This window comes from Elaeis guineensis, chromosome 8 (assembly GCF_000442705.2).
Source record: "Elaeis guineensis isolate ETL-2024a chromosome 8, EG11, whole genome shotgun sequence".
Lineage (NCBI taxonomy): Eukaryota > Viridiplantae > Streptophyta > Magnoliopsida > Arecales > Arecaceae > Elaeis > Elaeis guineensis.
Genome location: NC_026000.2, coordinates 138167553 through 138184903, shown reverse-complemented (window position 1 = coordinate 138184903; position 17351 = coordinate 138167553). Strand labels below are relative to the sequence as shown.

The 17351-nt window shown below is 36.0% G+C and overlaps 1 protein-coding gene across 2 annotated transcripts; it reads left to right on the top strand.

Annotated features, from left to right (window-relative positions):
* Positions 1-9723: 9723 nt before the first annotated feature.
* Positions 9724-16461, top strand: LOC140851256 (L10-interacting MYB domain-containing protein-like). Of its 2 annotated transcripts, XM_073242832.1 has the most exons (4): positions 9724-9882; positions 12494-12606; positions 15253-15610; positions 15690-16461. In XM_073242832.1, the coding sequence occupies exons 2-4, from the start codon at positions 12536-12538 to the stop codon at positions 16293-16295; spliced, it is 1035 nt and encodes a 344-aa protein (XP_073098933.1). In that variant the 5' UTR covers positions 9724-9882; positions 12494-12535; the 3' UTR covers positions 16296-16461. The 2 variants fall into 2 exon arrangements, with proteins under 2 accessions (XP_073098933.1, XP_073098934.1); XM_073242833.1 differs by lacking the exon at positions 12494-12606 and having other exon boundaries at positions 9739-9882.
* The last annotated feature ends 890 nt before the right edge of the window (positions 16462-17351 follow it).

Here is a 17351-nt window from a genome sequence, read left to right as displayed (position 1 = left end):
ACGATCTCTTATTTATCATTATATTACTTGAGCGATTTCGTGCACTTGCGAAATAGGCTATCATTCAGCAACTCATTGCACATCTGATCGAATTTCTGGATGTGACCCAAGACATCTCCATCTTCTGTATCCGAAGGCTGTACAGTCTCTTCTTCAATATCAGCTTGTTGTACATATTTTTTTTCATATATATGGTGTGTAGCTTTGACCACAAAATCTTTCAGAGTCCTCTCCTCTAACACCGAATAGAGTGCGTCATCCGTCAAACATCCTCTATTTACAGAACAAGCCTTCTTCTCCAGGGACATCTACTGACGATCTTTCATCCCTTCAGGCTTCTCCTCCAATGTCAGATCCAGATTTGCTTGAACCAAAAGATCTTTTACTCAAACTTTCCACATGAAAATATTTTCTTTCCCATCAAACTTTCCAAAATCAACCTTTATGTTGCTTCCCATAGCTAGATCCAAATCAAAAATACAACAAAACTCCAACAGATTCGAGAAATACCTTGATAGGATCCTTGCTGAAATTTCAGCCTTTGAAGATTTTCAACTTCTAGAGTCTCCTTCTTTCTCCACACAACCCGTGCTTTGATACCAATTGTTGGAGCAACATTCTCAAGTTATGGATGTCAAAAAACAGTAAGGATCAGGTCATGGAGGTCCTTGAAGGCCAGCAATAAAGGAACACAAAAATAGCCTTCAGGATTTCAGCAGCCTTGTAAATCCTGTCGACAGGATTCTCTTCTGTGATTCGAATTCTTTTTTCTATCAGATCTGAAATTCATCTTTTGAGATCTGAAAGCATTCTTGATGAGGCCTCCAAAAAATAAAAGATAGGGGCGTAGAACTCCTCTTGGGCGGCCAAGAGGGAGCGCACAAAAGGGGGCTTGCACAAAGGAGGGCACTAGAAACCCTAGCGCCTCCTTTCTTCTTTTTTTTGGGATTGGCAGCCAAGAAATCCTAGAGTTTCTTGCTGCTAGAATATGGAGAAGATCAAGAGAGAGGAAAGAAGAGAGAGAAGATTAGGAAAAAAATGATTTAGTATTCATTCGCTTCATCGAGTCAGAATACAGTGTATCTTTATATATAAGGTCAATGTGATCCAACTCAAAAATTTTTCTGACTAACTCAATACAAGATTATGCTCATCCAAGCCCATGTACACCCATGACTTGATCTAATCTCACAGTCTTGGACTTAATCCTAGCCCAAATATAAGTTAGCCCCTCAAGGCCCAAAATTTCTGAATCTCAAGATCCGAAAGATTGACAGTCTTTCGTCCTAGGATCCAAATTAGCCCTAGAAATCTCATGACCACCTCATGAACTTTAAACTTTGGCCTTAGCCTTGGTACTCTAAGTCTTGGAAGCACCACATGAAGCCCAATAGATTATGGAGGAGTACTGCATACCTCAGGTCAGAAGATGAACCTCCTCAAGTCTATATTGTATTTCAATCTGAGGATGCCAATATAGTTACAACATATGATTAGGGATAGTCTTGGCAGTGTGGAGAATAGTGGGCCCTTGCACTACCTAGGAGTCCTCATCGCTAGTCGCAGGCTGAGGACTAAGTATGCGGGGATGGAGCAAATGGTCCACGAGCGACTTGAGAGCTGGCAGGTAGAGTCCTCTCTATGATGGATAGAGTTATTTTGGTCAGGTCAGTTTGTAGTTCTATGCCGATCTATCTTCTCTCGAACTCAGTCATGCCCAAGACTTTGGTTTTGAAGTTGGAGCAACATTTTTGGTGCTTCCTATTGGGCTCCCATCCGAGAGGTCGAGGCATGCATCTACTGGCTTGGGATATAGTCTGCCAGCCATTGAGAGATCGTGGCATGGGCATTCAGTCTTTAGTGATGAGATGGGAGGCTTTGATCACTCGACACACAATCAGCTAGTACCTGAACCAGAGATTCTATGGAGCTCGATGATGAGGGCCAAGTATGGTCCTTGGCTTGCGGACGAGAAGATCCGAGCCAACCAAAGCAGCTCCTTCCTTTGGAGAGAAATTTATTTGTGAGTCCCCAATGTGATATCTCAGATGAGATGGCTTGTGGGAGATGGTAGGTATATGGACTTTTTGTAGAACCAATGGGTTGCTAACTTACCCCTAAGCCATTAGCTGACCTTCTCTACCCCGAGGCTATTGCTTCCTTGAGAGTTAGTGATCTTATTCAGCCTGACGACATAGATTGGAATTAAGAGGCACTTACTCATGTCTTCGACAAGCAAATGGAAGAGAAAGTGTGATCCATAGCGATTCCTACTCATAGTTGCTGGGATGTCAAAATTTGAAGATCCTCTTGCATCTTGAGAGCAGTGACAGTTGATCAGTACTACTTATTTCAATAAGAGCCCACTAGGCATCTGGATGCTATTAGATCTAGAGGATAGAAGTGTATCCGAGGGTGTCTCTTCCCATGGAAGGTGGCCTGAGGTCGACTTCCAACCAAAGCTATCCTAAGAGATGGAGGTATGGACCTCCCATAGTATTTGTCTTGTGATTCTAAGGATGAGATGCAGAGCATGTCCTCTTTTAGTATTCGAGGGCCAGACAAATACGGTATCTCATGAGTCAACACCATCGATTTGTTCATGTTGAGGCTTCGGCCCAGGCCTGCTTAAAGTTTTTGAGGTAGAGCATTGAGAGTGAGGTAATCAGAGCGATCGCCATCTAAGTCATCTATACTGCTTACCATATCTAGCTGGCGAGGAATGGAGTAGTCTTTAAGTCCAAGCAGTGCCTGATAAGACTTACTTTAGAGTGAGCCCTCCTATCGACTAAAGAGGTGACTGAAGTGATCTTGAGGCTTCTAAAGACTTGGGACTCTCATCCTGCTCTTATAGTGGCCCGATGGATCTGCATCTCCTGAGAGCTCCTACCTCCAGGATATCTCAAGGTCAATTTTGATGGTAGTGTTAGAGACAAATAGGGTGTTGATTTTATGATCCATAGATCGAGCTCCGACCTTGTTATAGTTGGAAGGAGCAAGTTGGATAAGCCTATGGTTTCCTAGGTGGAGCAACATGCAGCTTGGGTCAGAATCATATATTCCCATCGGACCTTGCGCGCTGACCATCTTATTATTGAGGGAGACTATGTTACTGTTTAGACATGTGTAGGATCAGCCCCTTGAACTTTTAAGCCTATTTTTTTTGAATAAATATCATGAAAAAATTGATCAACTTTTTTATTGACCAACTTACCCATGTTCTTGTATTTTTCAAGATGGATAAGTTACTTTTCTATGAATAGCATTTATCCATGAAATAGAGAGAAAGATCTTACCCACCTAGAGGGTGGCTAAATTATTTTTTCATCAGTCCATAAAGTAATCACTTAATTTTATTTCTAAAATGCCCCGTCATCATTTTCAATGCCTCTATCGCTAATGCCCAATAACTCAGTCCATTTTTCCCAAATCTTAGTTTTCATTCTCCTTCCTATCGGCTCCCTGATCATCATCAACCTCTCCTTCCTTCAGGCATCCGTGATGGTCTTGCTCCTCTAAGCCATCGTAGGTATGCAATATTGCCAAATCAATCATTATTTTATTTTTTTATTTATAGATTCTATGATGTTTTTATGCAGTAGAATGGAGTTACGAGGAGGATGCGAGTTGTATTCCATCTCAGATTTTTTTTTTTCATCTCCATATTTTTTCCGTTCGTCTTGGAGTCTCGAAAATTTTTTTCCACCTTCATAATTTTTTTCATCCATCTTGGACTCAAGGACCACATGGATGTGCATATGGATGCGGACAAGTTCTAAGGGAGGATGCGTATAGATGGAATACAATCAAGGGCAGAAAGGGATTGCAGTTTTTTTTTTCATTTCAAGGTTGACTCCAAACTGACAAAAGAAGCTATATTAAGATATGGAATTATAAAATCAAATTTTGATTTTAAAATTGAGATACAGATATAAAAAAAAATATTGATAGAACCCAATTATAATTAAATCATATTTTATCTATGATAACTAAGACTAATTTTATTAAAACTTGACTGATGTAGTCTATTCAATATTTTCTTCTTTATTTTTTCAAAAATCAGAATATGGTACAAGATATTCTAAGAAGTTTTAGATTGAGATAGTATCATCAAATCACAAATAGTTGTCTGTATTGCAAACCATCTTATCTTCCCTTTTTAAACCCATTTCTAATGTATTCCAACATTTTCTTTATTTATTAGCTTACTACAATGTTTATGATAAGATTTTCTTCCTCTCATCCAATCATCAATTTGAACCAGACCTTTAAATATAATCAATTTGTGCGTGCAGGGATGGATATTGATCGTATAAATAGAAATAGAAAAAGAGGAATTGCTGTGACTATTATAAGGATATGTTATAACATAATGATGAAGTTCTTAATTACATATTACATAGTCGCATTAGTTATAGTCATTAGGAGAAGAAGATTAGTACCTAGACTGGTATCTGAAGAAGGTGATGAAATTAGGGAGGCTCATGAACAAAGATATATCACTCGACTTATAAATATTAAGCATATGATAATGGAGAGTGGTCAATTTTGTATAGATCATCTAAGGATGGATAAGAGATGCTTCATGACATTGTGTGACGACATTGAAGACAATTAAAAAATTGATAGCTAGTAAAAATATAAGGATGAAAGAAATAGTGGCTATGTTCTTGAATACAATATAGGTCATTATTTAAAAAAAATGTCTGTGCAATTATTATTCCATCGATTAGGCTCCACAATTAGTAGATATTTTAATGCTATTCTTCATGTACTACTGCACCTATATAAGGTTCTACTTAAAAAATTAGAACCAATGCTTGAAAACTCAACAAATGACCGATGGAGATGGTTCAAGATTGGTATCATTTTATTACTATAGTTTAGATATTTTTATTTTGTAACACATATATTGATTGTTACCTTTTTTGCAACTATAGAATTATTTAAATACTTTAGATGGTGCACATATTAGAGTTCGAGTTGCAAAACATGATAAACTTAGATATCAGATCAGGAAGAGTAAAATTGCAACAAATATTTTGGATGTTTGCTCTCAAGATATATAGTTTATATATATTCTACCTGATTGGAAGGGTTCTACGTAAGATGGTAGTATCCTTGGTGATATAATTGCTAAGAGAAATGAGTTAAAAGTATCTCAAGATTAATTAAGCATGATGACAGGCTATGTTTATTGATATTAGGTTAATAGTATTTGTGTGATGCTGGTTTTTCAAATTGTAAAAGATTTTTAGCTCCTTATAAAGGTCAAAGATACCACCTTCATGAGTGAAGAAGTGAAGCTCAACCCTCAACACCTACAGAATTCATCAACATGAAGCACTCGTAAGCTAGAAATATCATAGAAAGAACTTTCGATCTTTTAAAAATGAGGTCGGCAATTTTCAGAGAATCATCATTCTATCCTATTATGACTCATTGTAGGATAATCTTTGCTTGCTGTCTTTTTCACAACTTTATAAGAAGAAAAATATCAGTTGACCCACTTGAGCAAGCATTTGATGATGATGAAGTTGATAGCATGCATGATATTTATCAAGAAAGAATAAGAATAATGGAAATGAATAATGAATAGAATGCTCGGAAGGGTGCATTGGCTATATAGATGTTCACATAGTGGCAACAAGAGAAACAGAGATGATTTTTCTGGTAATTCACATTGTACTACATTATTATATCCCTTATTGATGTATATTAGATATTATTTTATTATATCATTTAACCTTGTAATATTTTGAACAACTTTGTTTTGGCATTTTATAGTATGAATAACTTTTTGTGGCTTGTCATAATTTATTGTGGGTTTGTTTTGTAACAATATTTATAGATTGCTTTTATATTTAATGAAAGAATTGTATGCTGTTTATTCTAGTTAATATTAACCAATCATGTGTTTCAAATTATATCATAGTTGTCATATGCATTGCATAGAAATGAACACTTCAACTGTAAGGATTTCTAAAAAGATGAAGGGAGCATTGAGGCAAAATAAAATTTGGGGATCTATTGAAGATGTAAAGTTGGTTGAGTACTTATTAGATCTAGTAAATTATGGATATTGAAAAGCAAACAAAAATACTTTTAGAAGTAAGTACCTTGGGCAATTGGAGAAGCGGATGGAAGAGAAGCTTTCTGGTTGTGGTTAAAGGCTAGCCCACATATTGAATCAAGGGTGAAGCATCTAAAAAGGCAGTACAATACTATTCAAGAGATGCTAGGACCTCAAGCTTTAGGATTTGGATGAAATGACAAAAACAAATGTATCATATATAAGGAGAGTGTCTTCAATGATTGGATAAACATAATATACATTCTCGTTAATATTAATATATTTCTTATCATTTTGTTTTTAAAAAAATTCTAAGTTGGACACTCTTCTGATAGTTGGTTGTTCATTTGTTTATTGCTTCTCAAAGAGTCATCCATATGCCAAAGAGCTTAGGAATAAGTCTTTTTCCCATCTGAATCAGTTGACAGTAGTATTTGATAGAGATAAAGTAACTAAAGAAGCAACTGAGGCACTAAGAGATGCAGCTGAGAATATAGAGTAAGAAGAAGGCGTAGCAAATACTGAGTTTGTTAATGAAGAGATGTTGGATATAGATTGGAATAACAATATAGGTTTGAAAAATATCCAAAAAGATTGGATTGATTTTGCATCTGATACATAATCACATATTGGTATCCAATCCAATTAAGCAATAGATCCTTCTTCTTCTAGACAGCGCAGGTCAAAAAGATCAAGAGATAGTACGAAGATGATCCATTGGTGAAAGTCTTTTTAGATGAGCTGTCCAAGTTGGGGTCATATGAAACACTTGGCTAGAGCATTTAATATGGAAAGAGAAATGAAAATGAAAGTGTTTAATAAGATTCTTAAGATTGAGGGGCTCACTCAAAATGAGAGAATGATGGTGCGAAGAAAAATTTCAAGTGATGTGCAAAAGATCAATTATTTCTTTAGCTTGCTAGAGAAATATAGACATGCTTATGTTCTTTCTATATTGGAACGTGATTAGTAGGCAATAGTTGTATATTAAGCATTCCGGTTCTCAGTATGGTATCTGATATGGGTTGTTTTATGTTTACTTATTTTGATACTCAAATTTATCTTGGAGTCATATTTTGATACTAATATATCAATACTTGATATGGGTTGTCTTATATTTACTTTTTTTGTTACTCATATTTATCTTGGAGTGATATTTTGGTACTTATATATTAGTATTTGATGTGGGTTATTTTTTGTTTACCTGTTTTGTTACTTATGTTTATCTTGGATTCATATTTTGGTACTTATATGTAATAAATTTTATAATAAAATCGTGAAGTATCTGTGGGTGAACTATTTGGATTATGGTACTTATTATAGTGTATTTTAATGCTCATATATAATAATCAATGAGGAATGTAAGTTTCAAAGATCGAGCTATATTGATCTGCATCATAGAGCATTTGGATTGTGACAGTGGTTTGATGCTACACAGATTTTCATAGAAAAATCATGGCATTGGAATAGAGAATACCAATGGGGTAGTATCATAGTTAGCCTAACATTCTGCATGTATTTTTTGACCTCGCAGTACATATTTCTGATGTATCGATTGGCACTACAGACTCAACAACTCAGACCATCATCAAACATTTTATACTGGATTTTAATCCACAGTCTTTAAAGGTGACATCTCAGCATGAAATCATGTTATATACACAAATGAAAACATGTAGACAGTACCATTCGGGAACAGAAGCATGTGCATGAATAAATACAAGCTACATGTGTTTAAAAAACACAATGCATCACAAGGACATAATCCACAAACTCAGACAATATATATGAAATATAGAACTTTGATACGTCTAACTTACGAAAACGATCAGGAATTGCAATAGCAAGCGGTGTTTGTGCTTCCTTATTTTCCTTACCTTCATGTAAAAATTATTTTGTTCTACACTAACAAACTTAATGATAAGACTAATGATGAAGTTTTTATCTCAAACATCAAAATAAAATCTATTTTTATTAGAAATTGATAATTTTATTATTCTACGATAATTTTGGTGTAGACTAAAAGCTTAGTGTGGTACAAAAAAATTGAGCTTTCTAAGAACTCATCAAATTTTATTTAAAAAGCATAAAAAGATATTATGAAAAATATGGATAAATTTTAGCAACTTACTCGAAAAAATAATAATACAATAAAACATGGATAAACCACTTTTTCATGTATAAAAGAATAGAGATAAATCATTTTTCTATCTAAATATTTTTTAAAAAATATTTATCTAAAGAAAATATAAATTTTGAGATAAATTTTTTATCCAAAGAATTGTCTCTTTATGGATGTGTTGTTTTATGATTATTTTAGATGTATTCGTACAAAATTTGGATGAATGGTCCATATTTTTAGCCAAAAAAGAAAAAAAAATTGCATCCTGATTAGTGATTATTCTCAGTGGTTCATCGAATTACCAAGAATCGATGGTTCATCATCGCAATTTGGTCAGTCGGGCTTCTTGTTCCCCGCCATGGCAGTGACGGATTAGGATAAAGACTGAAGTCTAGGAATGGCAAAATCAATTCGACCCGATAGGTATGCACCCTATCCAAATCTGGTCAAATCTGAAAAATAGGATTTGATCGGATTTGAGTTCGGGTTTGGGTAAATCTAAAAACTGTAGTACGGGTATAGGTAGAGTATGGATAGTGCTGTTTTCTATCCAAATTCGAACTCGAATCCGATCCGAACTTACAGATATGGGTAATATCCGAACCCATATCCGAATATATATATGTTTATAATTCTGTTTTGGTTGATAATATGCATAAAATTATTTTGGTTATTTATATGTTCTATGTTGAATTGTAATTCTATTTTTATGTTTGATTTCTATAAATCTGGACTTATAAATTATTTTCTATGTTGAATGAGTAATTTTATTTTGATTGATAATATGCATAAAATTATTTTGATTATTTATTTTTTTTGGATATGGGATGGCATGGAGTGGGTATGGATTGGGTGTAGGGAAATAGGTTACCCATGGGTATCATTGAACCCATTGGATATAGGGATAGATATTTCTTTTCTTATCTGATTCGATATCGGATAAGATTTGAATATAAAATATTAAATTTAGATTTGAGAATGAGTAGTACAATATCCGATCCAAATCTTATTCATTGCCATCCCTAACGTAGTCCGACCCACAACTCTCAGTAGCTCCATTCCGTTGTCTGTTCCGTTCGATGCACGGATCAAAAGATCTAGAAACTCCCAAAAGCCTGACAACCCACCTCTCTCTCTCTCACCACCTCCGAGAAGCTCAGATAAAAGGATGGCCTACATAGACCCTAACCCTAACCAAATGACGCAGCCTAGACTCCCCACTCCCCGCCGGCACGAGTAGAGGAGGGGCCGAAGGGCCTCGCCGGAGCCGCTGGGTCCACGATGAGATCATAGATCGGACGGTGGGGAGGGTTAATCACGGTTGCTGGATGTCCAAAATGATGGTAGTTTAATCGGTACTCGAAACATTTTCGATTTCTCTATTTCCTTAATTTATTTTCTTCTCATTTTTTGGGAGCCAAGTGGTGATTTTTTTTAAATAGTTCCCTCGTCTCTCCACGTGTGACCATACAAACCATCCAATCGTTGGAATCCCAACGGACGGTCGAGATGGGAGATAAAGTCTAGGGTTTAGATTTGGAGGTTTGTTGTGTATTAACTTCTCTTCTTTGGATGCGCTACAGAGTGAGGTAGGGTGTTATTGCGCCGGGGTTTTTTGGGGCTTTTGATAGCTATTTGGATCGATTCGGTTCCTCCTTTCTTCTTCTCGATTTCCAGGAATGTCGAGGTTAGGATTCTGCCCACCTCTCTGTTTCATGATGAAATTGTTTTCTAGAGTATCCTTTTCCCCTTTGGTTCTCGATTTTGTCTTGTCTTGAGTCATATGAAAAGAATGATGAAGATCTTGTGATTATGGAGCATCTTCGGATACAATGAATGATGATTTCCACACGAGATTTCTGACATTTTCGAAGCGTTCAATGATAGAATTTGTTCGATATTGTACTTAGGTGTCTAGAAAAAAAAACTTCTCTTTTTGTTAGCCATTTGCATCTAACTAAATCCTGCCGGTTCTTCAATTTGGAGAAAATTGGGGTTGTGATTGGCTAAAATGGGAGTCTTGCAGAGAGCCAGAAACAGTTCCTTTTCCTTTGCTAACAACAAATAATACTTTTTGAATTTATTAGATTTAACTGAACTGAAAGCGGACTAGAATGGATTTCGATCACTTTTTTTTTCCCTGGTGTTGTTGATGGGAGGAGGGTTGATCTTAATATAGCTAACAACTCTGTAATTAAGATATACATTCATTGTCTTCACCTCTAATACGCTGTATCCACAATAGTGAGGTTCTGCATCTTAAAGCACATTTAGGCGCCCTTTTTCTCGGACATGCATATCCGTCCGGCATGCACCTCTAGGGAATGGTTCTAGAACAATGATCAGGGAGCCAGCTTTTGACACCACCAAAACTTTGTCCTCTTGCTGACATGTCTGGTTTGCATGGGGTGTGCTCCACAATTTAGTGGGCAGTGTTTTGACAAGTGGGCCTTCTAATATTTTCATGGACCTATTTCATTTGGAATCTAACCTATAAGATATAGATCAGAAGTCTTTTGCTTGCTAACATTTTTCTTGGACCATCTTATTTGATATATAACAAAAACTATTTGCTAATTTCTTAACTCTAAACATTTATTGCTTTATTTTGGCTTTCGTTGATTAACATAGAAATTCTAGATTGCAGTTTTGAATGGCTTCATTAGTCAAGTCTTTAGCATAATCTAATACCAGATTCTCCATAATTGGAAGTGCTTTGTTTAAAAAAAAAAATAACTGGGTATTATATATGTTTGCATGCATGATGCTTTTTCCAAAGTAAGATTTGCATATCCGACCGCATGTCACCTTTTAGACTATGACGGAAGTCAGCAGAGGCTTTTCAGAAAGTAGTATTCTAGAGAAAACTAGTGGCAAGGAAGTATTGGAGGTCATAATGTCATAAGCATGGCCCTGTGTTGCAATTACATATTGACACGACAAGAATTATGAACTCGGGCATTAGATCATGTACATTATTTTGCGAGAATGAATACAATTTTTGTAATAAATTTAACATGAAAAATTTTGTAAAATAAAATTCATGTGGTTATTCTTTTTGTTTCTTTGTTTACAAAATCTCTTTGTTGATGTTGTTCATTGATCAACCAAATCGTGAAATAGTTTGCAAGTGGTGTAGATAAAACTAATGTATATGCTGCTTGAATGGGTTTTTAGCCCTCTTTCTTGAATCCACCTGAGGTGCCAATGAGCTCCTGCAAAGTAGGTCTATGGGTGAAGTTCACCACTTGTGTAGATGGTTATCATCTTTTCATGCATGTAATCTAGCACTACTTTTTGACATATGAGCTAGAATGATGAGGATCTTGTGCTAGAGCAGCATTTTTCAATGCCATGAGCAGCAGTCTACACGAGATTTCTGACTAGCTAAGCTCACATCATATGAACATGCATTGAAGTTGGAAATTTCTGATATAATGCATGAAGGTGCAGTGATGTAACCTGATAAACATCTTCATTGACAGTGTGAATGTTCCATTAAAAAAGAATGTGTACTGTCTGGCAAGTTGCTAATTGCTTGGTCTGGTAGAAACTGAAGTGAAAAAAAGGAATGAATAATAAAATTTTCATTTCAATGCAAATCAGTAATTTTTCTAACAATTCCCAGGTCTCTATGTGATTGTGTTTTATCTTCCACCTCTTTGTCTGCTGATTGTCATAGGATTTTGCTGTACAAGATTTTCTGGCCATCAAAACGAAAAATTGTTGACACATCCAATCTTTAATGACTGTGTTCTGCGAAAACCTCCAATTATTTTTTTATTTAATTGATTTTCAAATCATAATAGAATTTGAAGATACAATCCGCTTCCCTCAATTTGGTTTTGTACTTCTAATGACCTTTGACAGTTCATTGTTGTTTTTCATTCAATCAGTTTTATTTATTTTGCATGTGTTGCTATCTTAATACTTGTAATATATTAGTAGAATACCAGGGCACTTATGATTTAAACAGTCATAGTTGGACTTTGACCATGATAAGGAGCATCTGAGATATCTGATGGAGTTGCTTTTATTTTTTATTTTTTTGCATGAGTGCATGTGTTCATATTTTTTCATGAAGGGATGTCAAAGAGTGGAGCCTAAGGTCTGAAACTCACGCAATTTTTCATTGCTAGGATAGGTCATGGAACTAGGTCCATAGAAACATTTGGATATGCTTGAAACAAACTTGGTCTGTTGACATACCTAACTTCATATATAGATATAACTTGACTAAAGGTTCGATAGATATGAAAATGGGTTGCTGAGCTCACTTTATTTCTTTTTGTCAGCAGGTTGTGAGATTTTCTTCTACTTATTTGGTGGTTTTTATTACCATGTGGCACATGGAGAGCATTTTCCTTTGGAATGCTTTCGCTTGCATGATTATTCAAACCATCAACAACATGTTAGTAATTAAGGTCCCTGTATATATAACTGCTGCTTTTGTTATGATTGTGATTTACTTTTGCTTGCCGGATATTATGTCATCCAAGTTAAAATATTTAACTTTAAATGCAACTTGAGCATCATCTTGCGTATCTCTGTGAGCTATCTTACTCAAATTTTTGGTGCGCTTTTGATGTCAATGTTATCCATGATACCTATCCATGGCATTCTATTCTCTATGCCACTGTGATATGCTGATTTGAAGTGTAAGAGTCACTTGATTATGCTTGGTGTCTTGGGAGAAGGAGAACCAGTTCTTTTTTTGTCCCAAATAAATCTGATCTGCTCTGCAGATCCCATCAAATTTAATTACAATATCAAGATGAGTTAGGAGGGGAAAGAAGTTCCATCCCCACTCAGATCCCTTTTTTCGTCCCTCTTCTCTTCAGTTTTCTTTGCTTCCATCTTGGCATTATTGGCTTTGTCAGGAGGCAGTGCTTTCATGTTAACTTAAATAAGGGATGAAAAGGGAGCTGAATGTACTCTCAATTAGTTTTGATATCAGTATCCATGATAATTGATAGGCTTTGCTTTGGGATATGAATATAGATTATGTGCGCAAATCAGAATCCATATATGAAATAAACAACTATTAAGACATGCACCTGCGAACAATGCATCCCATGGGCCAGAACTTACTGTTGTTTACCTTGACCACATTCATATTCATGTCTTTACATCAAATGTGTATCTTCCTGAAATCCAATTTCACATCCTTATCTGTGTTCAGCTATTCTGGATATTTGTGTCAAAATATGACTACTACCTCTATTTTTATCATGCTATATTGGATATATATATATGTGGCTATGTACTTTTCTTTTGTCTCTAGTTTTAGCTACTGAGAAAAAGGTTTCTAGTCTATATGATTTTTATTTCTTTTTGACTCTTGGAGCACAATTATGACCTTTGGGTCATGGAAAGTGGTGATAGTAAAACTGAATGAGTGACAAAAAGGAAAATGATTTCTGGGCATTTTATTGGTCCACTAGATGAACGATTTAGATAGTTTAGACACATACAACATAGGCTAAGGGATGCTTCGGTGTGAAGTAGTGATTTGATACATGTAGAAGGAAAGAAAGATAGAGGTAGACTGAAATCACATGGGACGAAGTATTAAGGTAGAACCTGATATTGCTACATATTTCAGAAAGTGTGGCTCTAAACAGTGTGGAATGGAGGAAAGGATTCATGTAGCCAACCCTAACTAGTTTGGGATTTAAGCTTAGTTGAGTTGAGTTGAGTTTACTAATCCACCAGATTCAGGGCTTTGTCTTATGGCTTTGACCAGACAATTGTGATACATGAAATTCTAAGTCATCTAGTTAAAAACCAGTTAGGGTTCTATGGTTGTAATTTTATTCACTATTGGCATGGTCATAGAGGGCTACAACTTGGGCAGGTTGGGGTGGGTTAAGGGCAAACCCTAACCCAACCCATACTGATCTTAGGTAGGATTTCCTTAAGCCAAGCCAAGCCAACCCAATCCTATTATAAAGCTTAATTCAGGTTGGGTTGGGCTAGCTTGGTCGGCCCGGGTTAGTAAGGTTGAGTTAGAATAGGAATTGTAAGATAAGACAAAGGTGCGGGACATTTTGATTGAATTAATAAGTGAATGGAGGCCTAATCATCCATAAATTTCAATGATACAATTACACAATTTAACAAATTTGAAAATAATTAATAAACATATAAGCAACATATATGAAACATAAATATGATCTATTTATTTGTTTATTTATTTATATATTGGGTTGGGTCAGGGTAAGTTGGTTAGATTGGGTTTGGTTTGGGTTCGGATCAAGTTTGGGTTGCATCGAAGGTCAACCCTAACACAACACTACTTGAGATCGTATCGGGATTTTTGAGCCCAAGACCAATGCAAGTTTATAAAATTCAACCCAACCATATCGAATGAGTAGGTTGGGCGGGAGGGTTCGAGTTGAGCCCAAACCAAGTTGCACCTCTGTGGTCATATTTTGAGGCATCCCCTTGCTTGCATTGGCCCCTGCTTTAGACCAGATGTGGGTTGCACTACACTTACAAAAATTGGTTAGCATAATGCAATTATTCTTGAAGCCATGAAAGAACCATTATAACAAAGACAATGGTGTCTATTCCGAGGGTTTTATGATTTGATTTTCAGGTGTACATAACGGTAATTTTGCTTGCAATCCTTGCTTGCAAATTTTGATGGCAATTGTTCATTGCTTTCTGTAGCATTTCCTTTTAACAGTTTTTATATATTTATTAGTCATCCCAGGCCTGAAAGAGTTTCATTTTCTAAAAGTCAAATGAAGAACTCTTTTTCTCCAATTTTTATGGTTCCATGCTTTTGGTTAGACATATTTTCTATGTTTTCTTTTACTGTATTTTTGTACACCTATTTTTGTTATCTTTTTCTATTATAAGGGTCAGTTCATTCTAAATGTTGTCTATGGTAATTGATATATTTCATGCCTTGACATTGGATTCTTCAATATTGTGGACCTCCTTTACACCATGCATTCACTACAAGAAACTGCGTTTCCTTTTAATTTTTTGATTTGCAATTCTTGTGTCTAAGTTTGGTGTTGCTTATTCCTTTAATTCACTTCTATAGAATGGATAGCAAGAGCAGCACAAAATTGAAAAAAAAGGAAGTTGCAACAGGAAACCAAGCACGAGTATATTGGACAAGAGAGCATGATCGAGTGCTTGTTGATTTGATGGTAGAGCAAACTCTTGCTGGTGCTAGAGTGGGTGCGGGCTTTACAAGGGATGCCTGGTTTGATATGGTGGATCAGTTCAATGAACGTACAAGGCTGCATTATGATGTTGATCATTTGAAAAATCGTCTGAGGTTTTATAAACGGGAATATCGAATAGTTAGTGCTATAAAGAATCATGCAGGTTTTAGTTGGGATCATAAAATGCAAATGGTGATTGCAGATGGTGCTGAATGGGATGAATATGTTAGGGTATGATTTTGGACCTTTTGAAGTTCTAATATTTTATATGAGAACCAGATTGAATTATTTACATTATTATGTTGCGCAGAAAAATCCTGAAGCAAAGTTATACCGGACGAGGCAAACACCCTTTATTAATGAACTGGAGGTTATTTTTGGATCATCAGCATTGAAAGGCAATGATGCATCTTCTTCTAGGATTCATTATGTTGAAAGAAATGATACAAATGGCAATTTAGGTGAAGGTGATGGGACATTGAACTCTTTTGTGGATACTCCACAAACATCTAACGAACCTATAGCTACATCTGCTGACGTACATGCAGAGGTGCCACAAGATGCTCCTGAAGCAGAAAATGTCAACATCCATCGGGCTTCACATTTAAATATCTTAAGAGGAAATAGTAGAAAGTCCCGACGGCAATCATCAGATGATGCATTATTAGCCTTGCGGGAAATCGCAGAAGCCTCAAAGAGACGAATATCAGCTGAAGAGGCAAAAGATGAAAAGTTGAGTCTACTTGATGAATGTCTGGAAGAGCTCAATCTCATGAAAGACATTGATAATGAGTTATATGTGAAGGCCCTGTTTATCTTTAAGGAGGAGTATAATCAACACATATTCTTGAAGACCACCGGTATTAGGAGGATAATGTGGTTGAGGGCAGTGACCAAAGATATTAATCTTCAGTGATCTTTTATTGCTTGATGTTAATTTTCTCCTTGGAACTAACACCAGTTTCCATTTGTTAAGAAGGTTGTTGTGTACAGACATGCTAACCTTTACATTTGTTAAGAGGGCAGTTGTTTCAAGGCATGCTAACCTTTTCATCTTGAAGTTCAATTTCATGTTGATGCGATGATGGTTCTCTTAGCGAGTTGTTTTCTGATATTGTTCTTGTTTTGAAATTTGATGATGCATGAAGATACAAGAAACAAAAGGGCAACATAATGACATAGTTTCCTAGTTGTGATCTGAAAACATGTTTGCAAATGAATGAAACAGAGGGCAGGACATGCATGTCATGAAGATGAGTACTCCAAGCACTTGAGTATGGTGAGATTATTAGCATGGCTCTTCTACGGAATGGCCGAGCAGAACATTTCTTGATTTGAGCCAGTTCTGTCTTTTCGTTCATTGGAGGCCTAAAACAGTACTCATGGCGGCGATGTGTCGTTGTAATTATTGTTTTTTGATATTTGTTACTTTTTGGACTTTAATTTCATTGAGCACCATTTCATTGTAAATGATTACCAAGTAGTGTCAAAAATCTTAACCACAACCTTTCCGCCCACCAACAATCATTCCATCTTCTCTTTGGTTAGATCACTAGGTTGAGATGGGTTTTATCCTATGCACTTGCCCGGCTGGGAGCTTTGATATTTTGATCGACTTTGAGATGTTCTATTACTCCTTGGAAGGCTCTCTATTCTTGGTCAGCTATTGTTATTCAAGTACATTAATGCATACCTGTGTTTGTTAGCTTTCTTCAAAGAAATTGATACAAATATAAGCTTCATTAATGTAGGACAACCATAGTACTCTCTCTTTACTGGGGAAAGGGTTTACAGGATCCCTGCCTGAGTTCAACCCTAACATATGTGCTAGGATTTATCACAGTATCTATGTCTAAAATGCTCATGGTATGCATGTGATACTTAGGTGGACCAACAGCGAATCACAGAGCTGCCGATTTCAATTTTACTCCACAGAACTACCTCTGATATCTTGAAGCTCTAGTCCTGATAA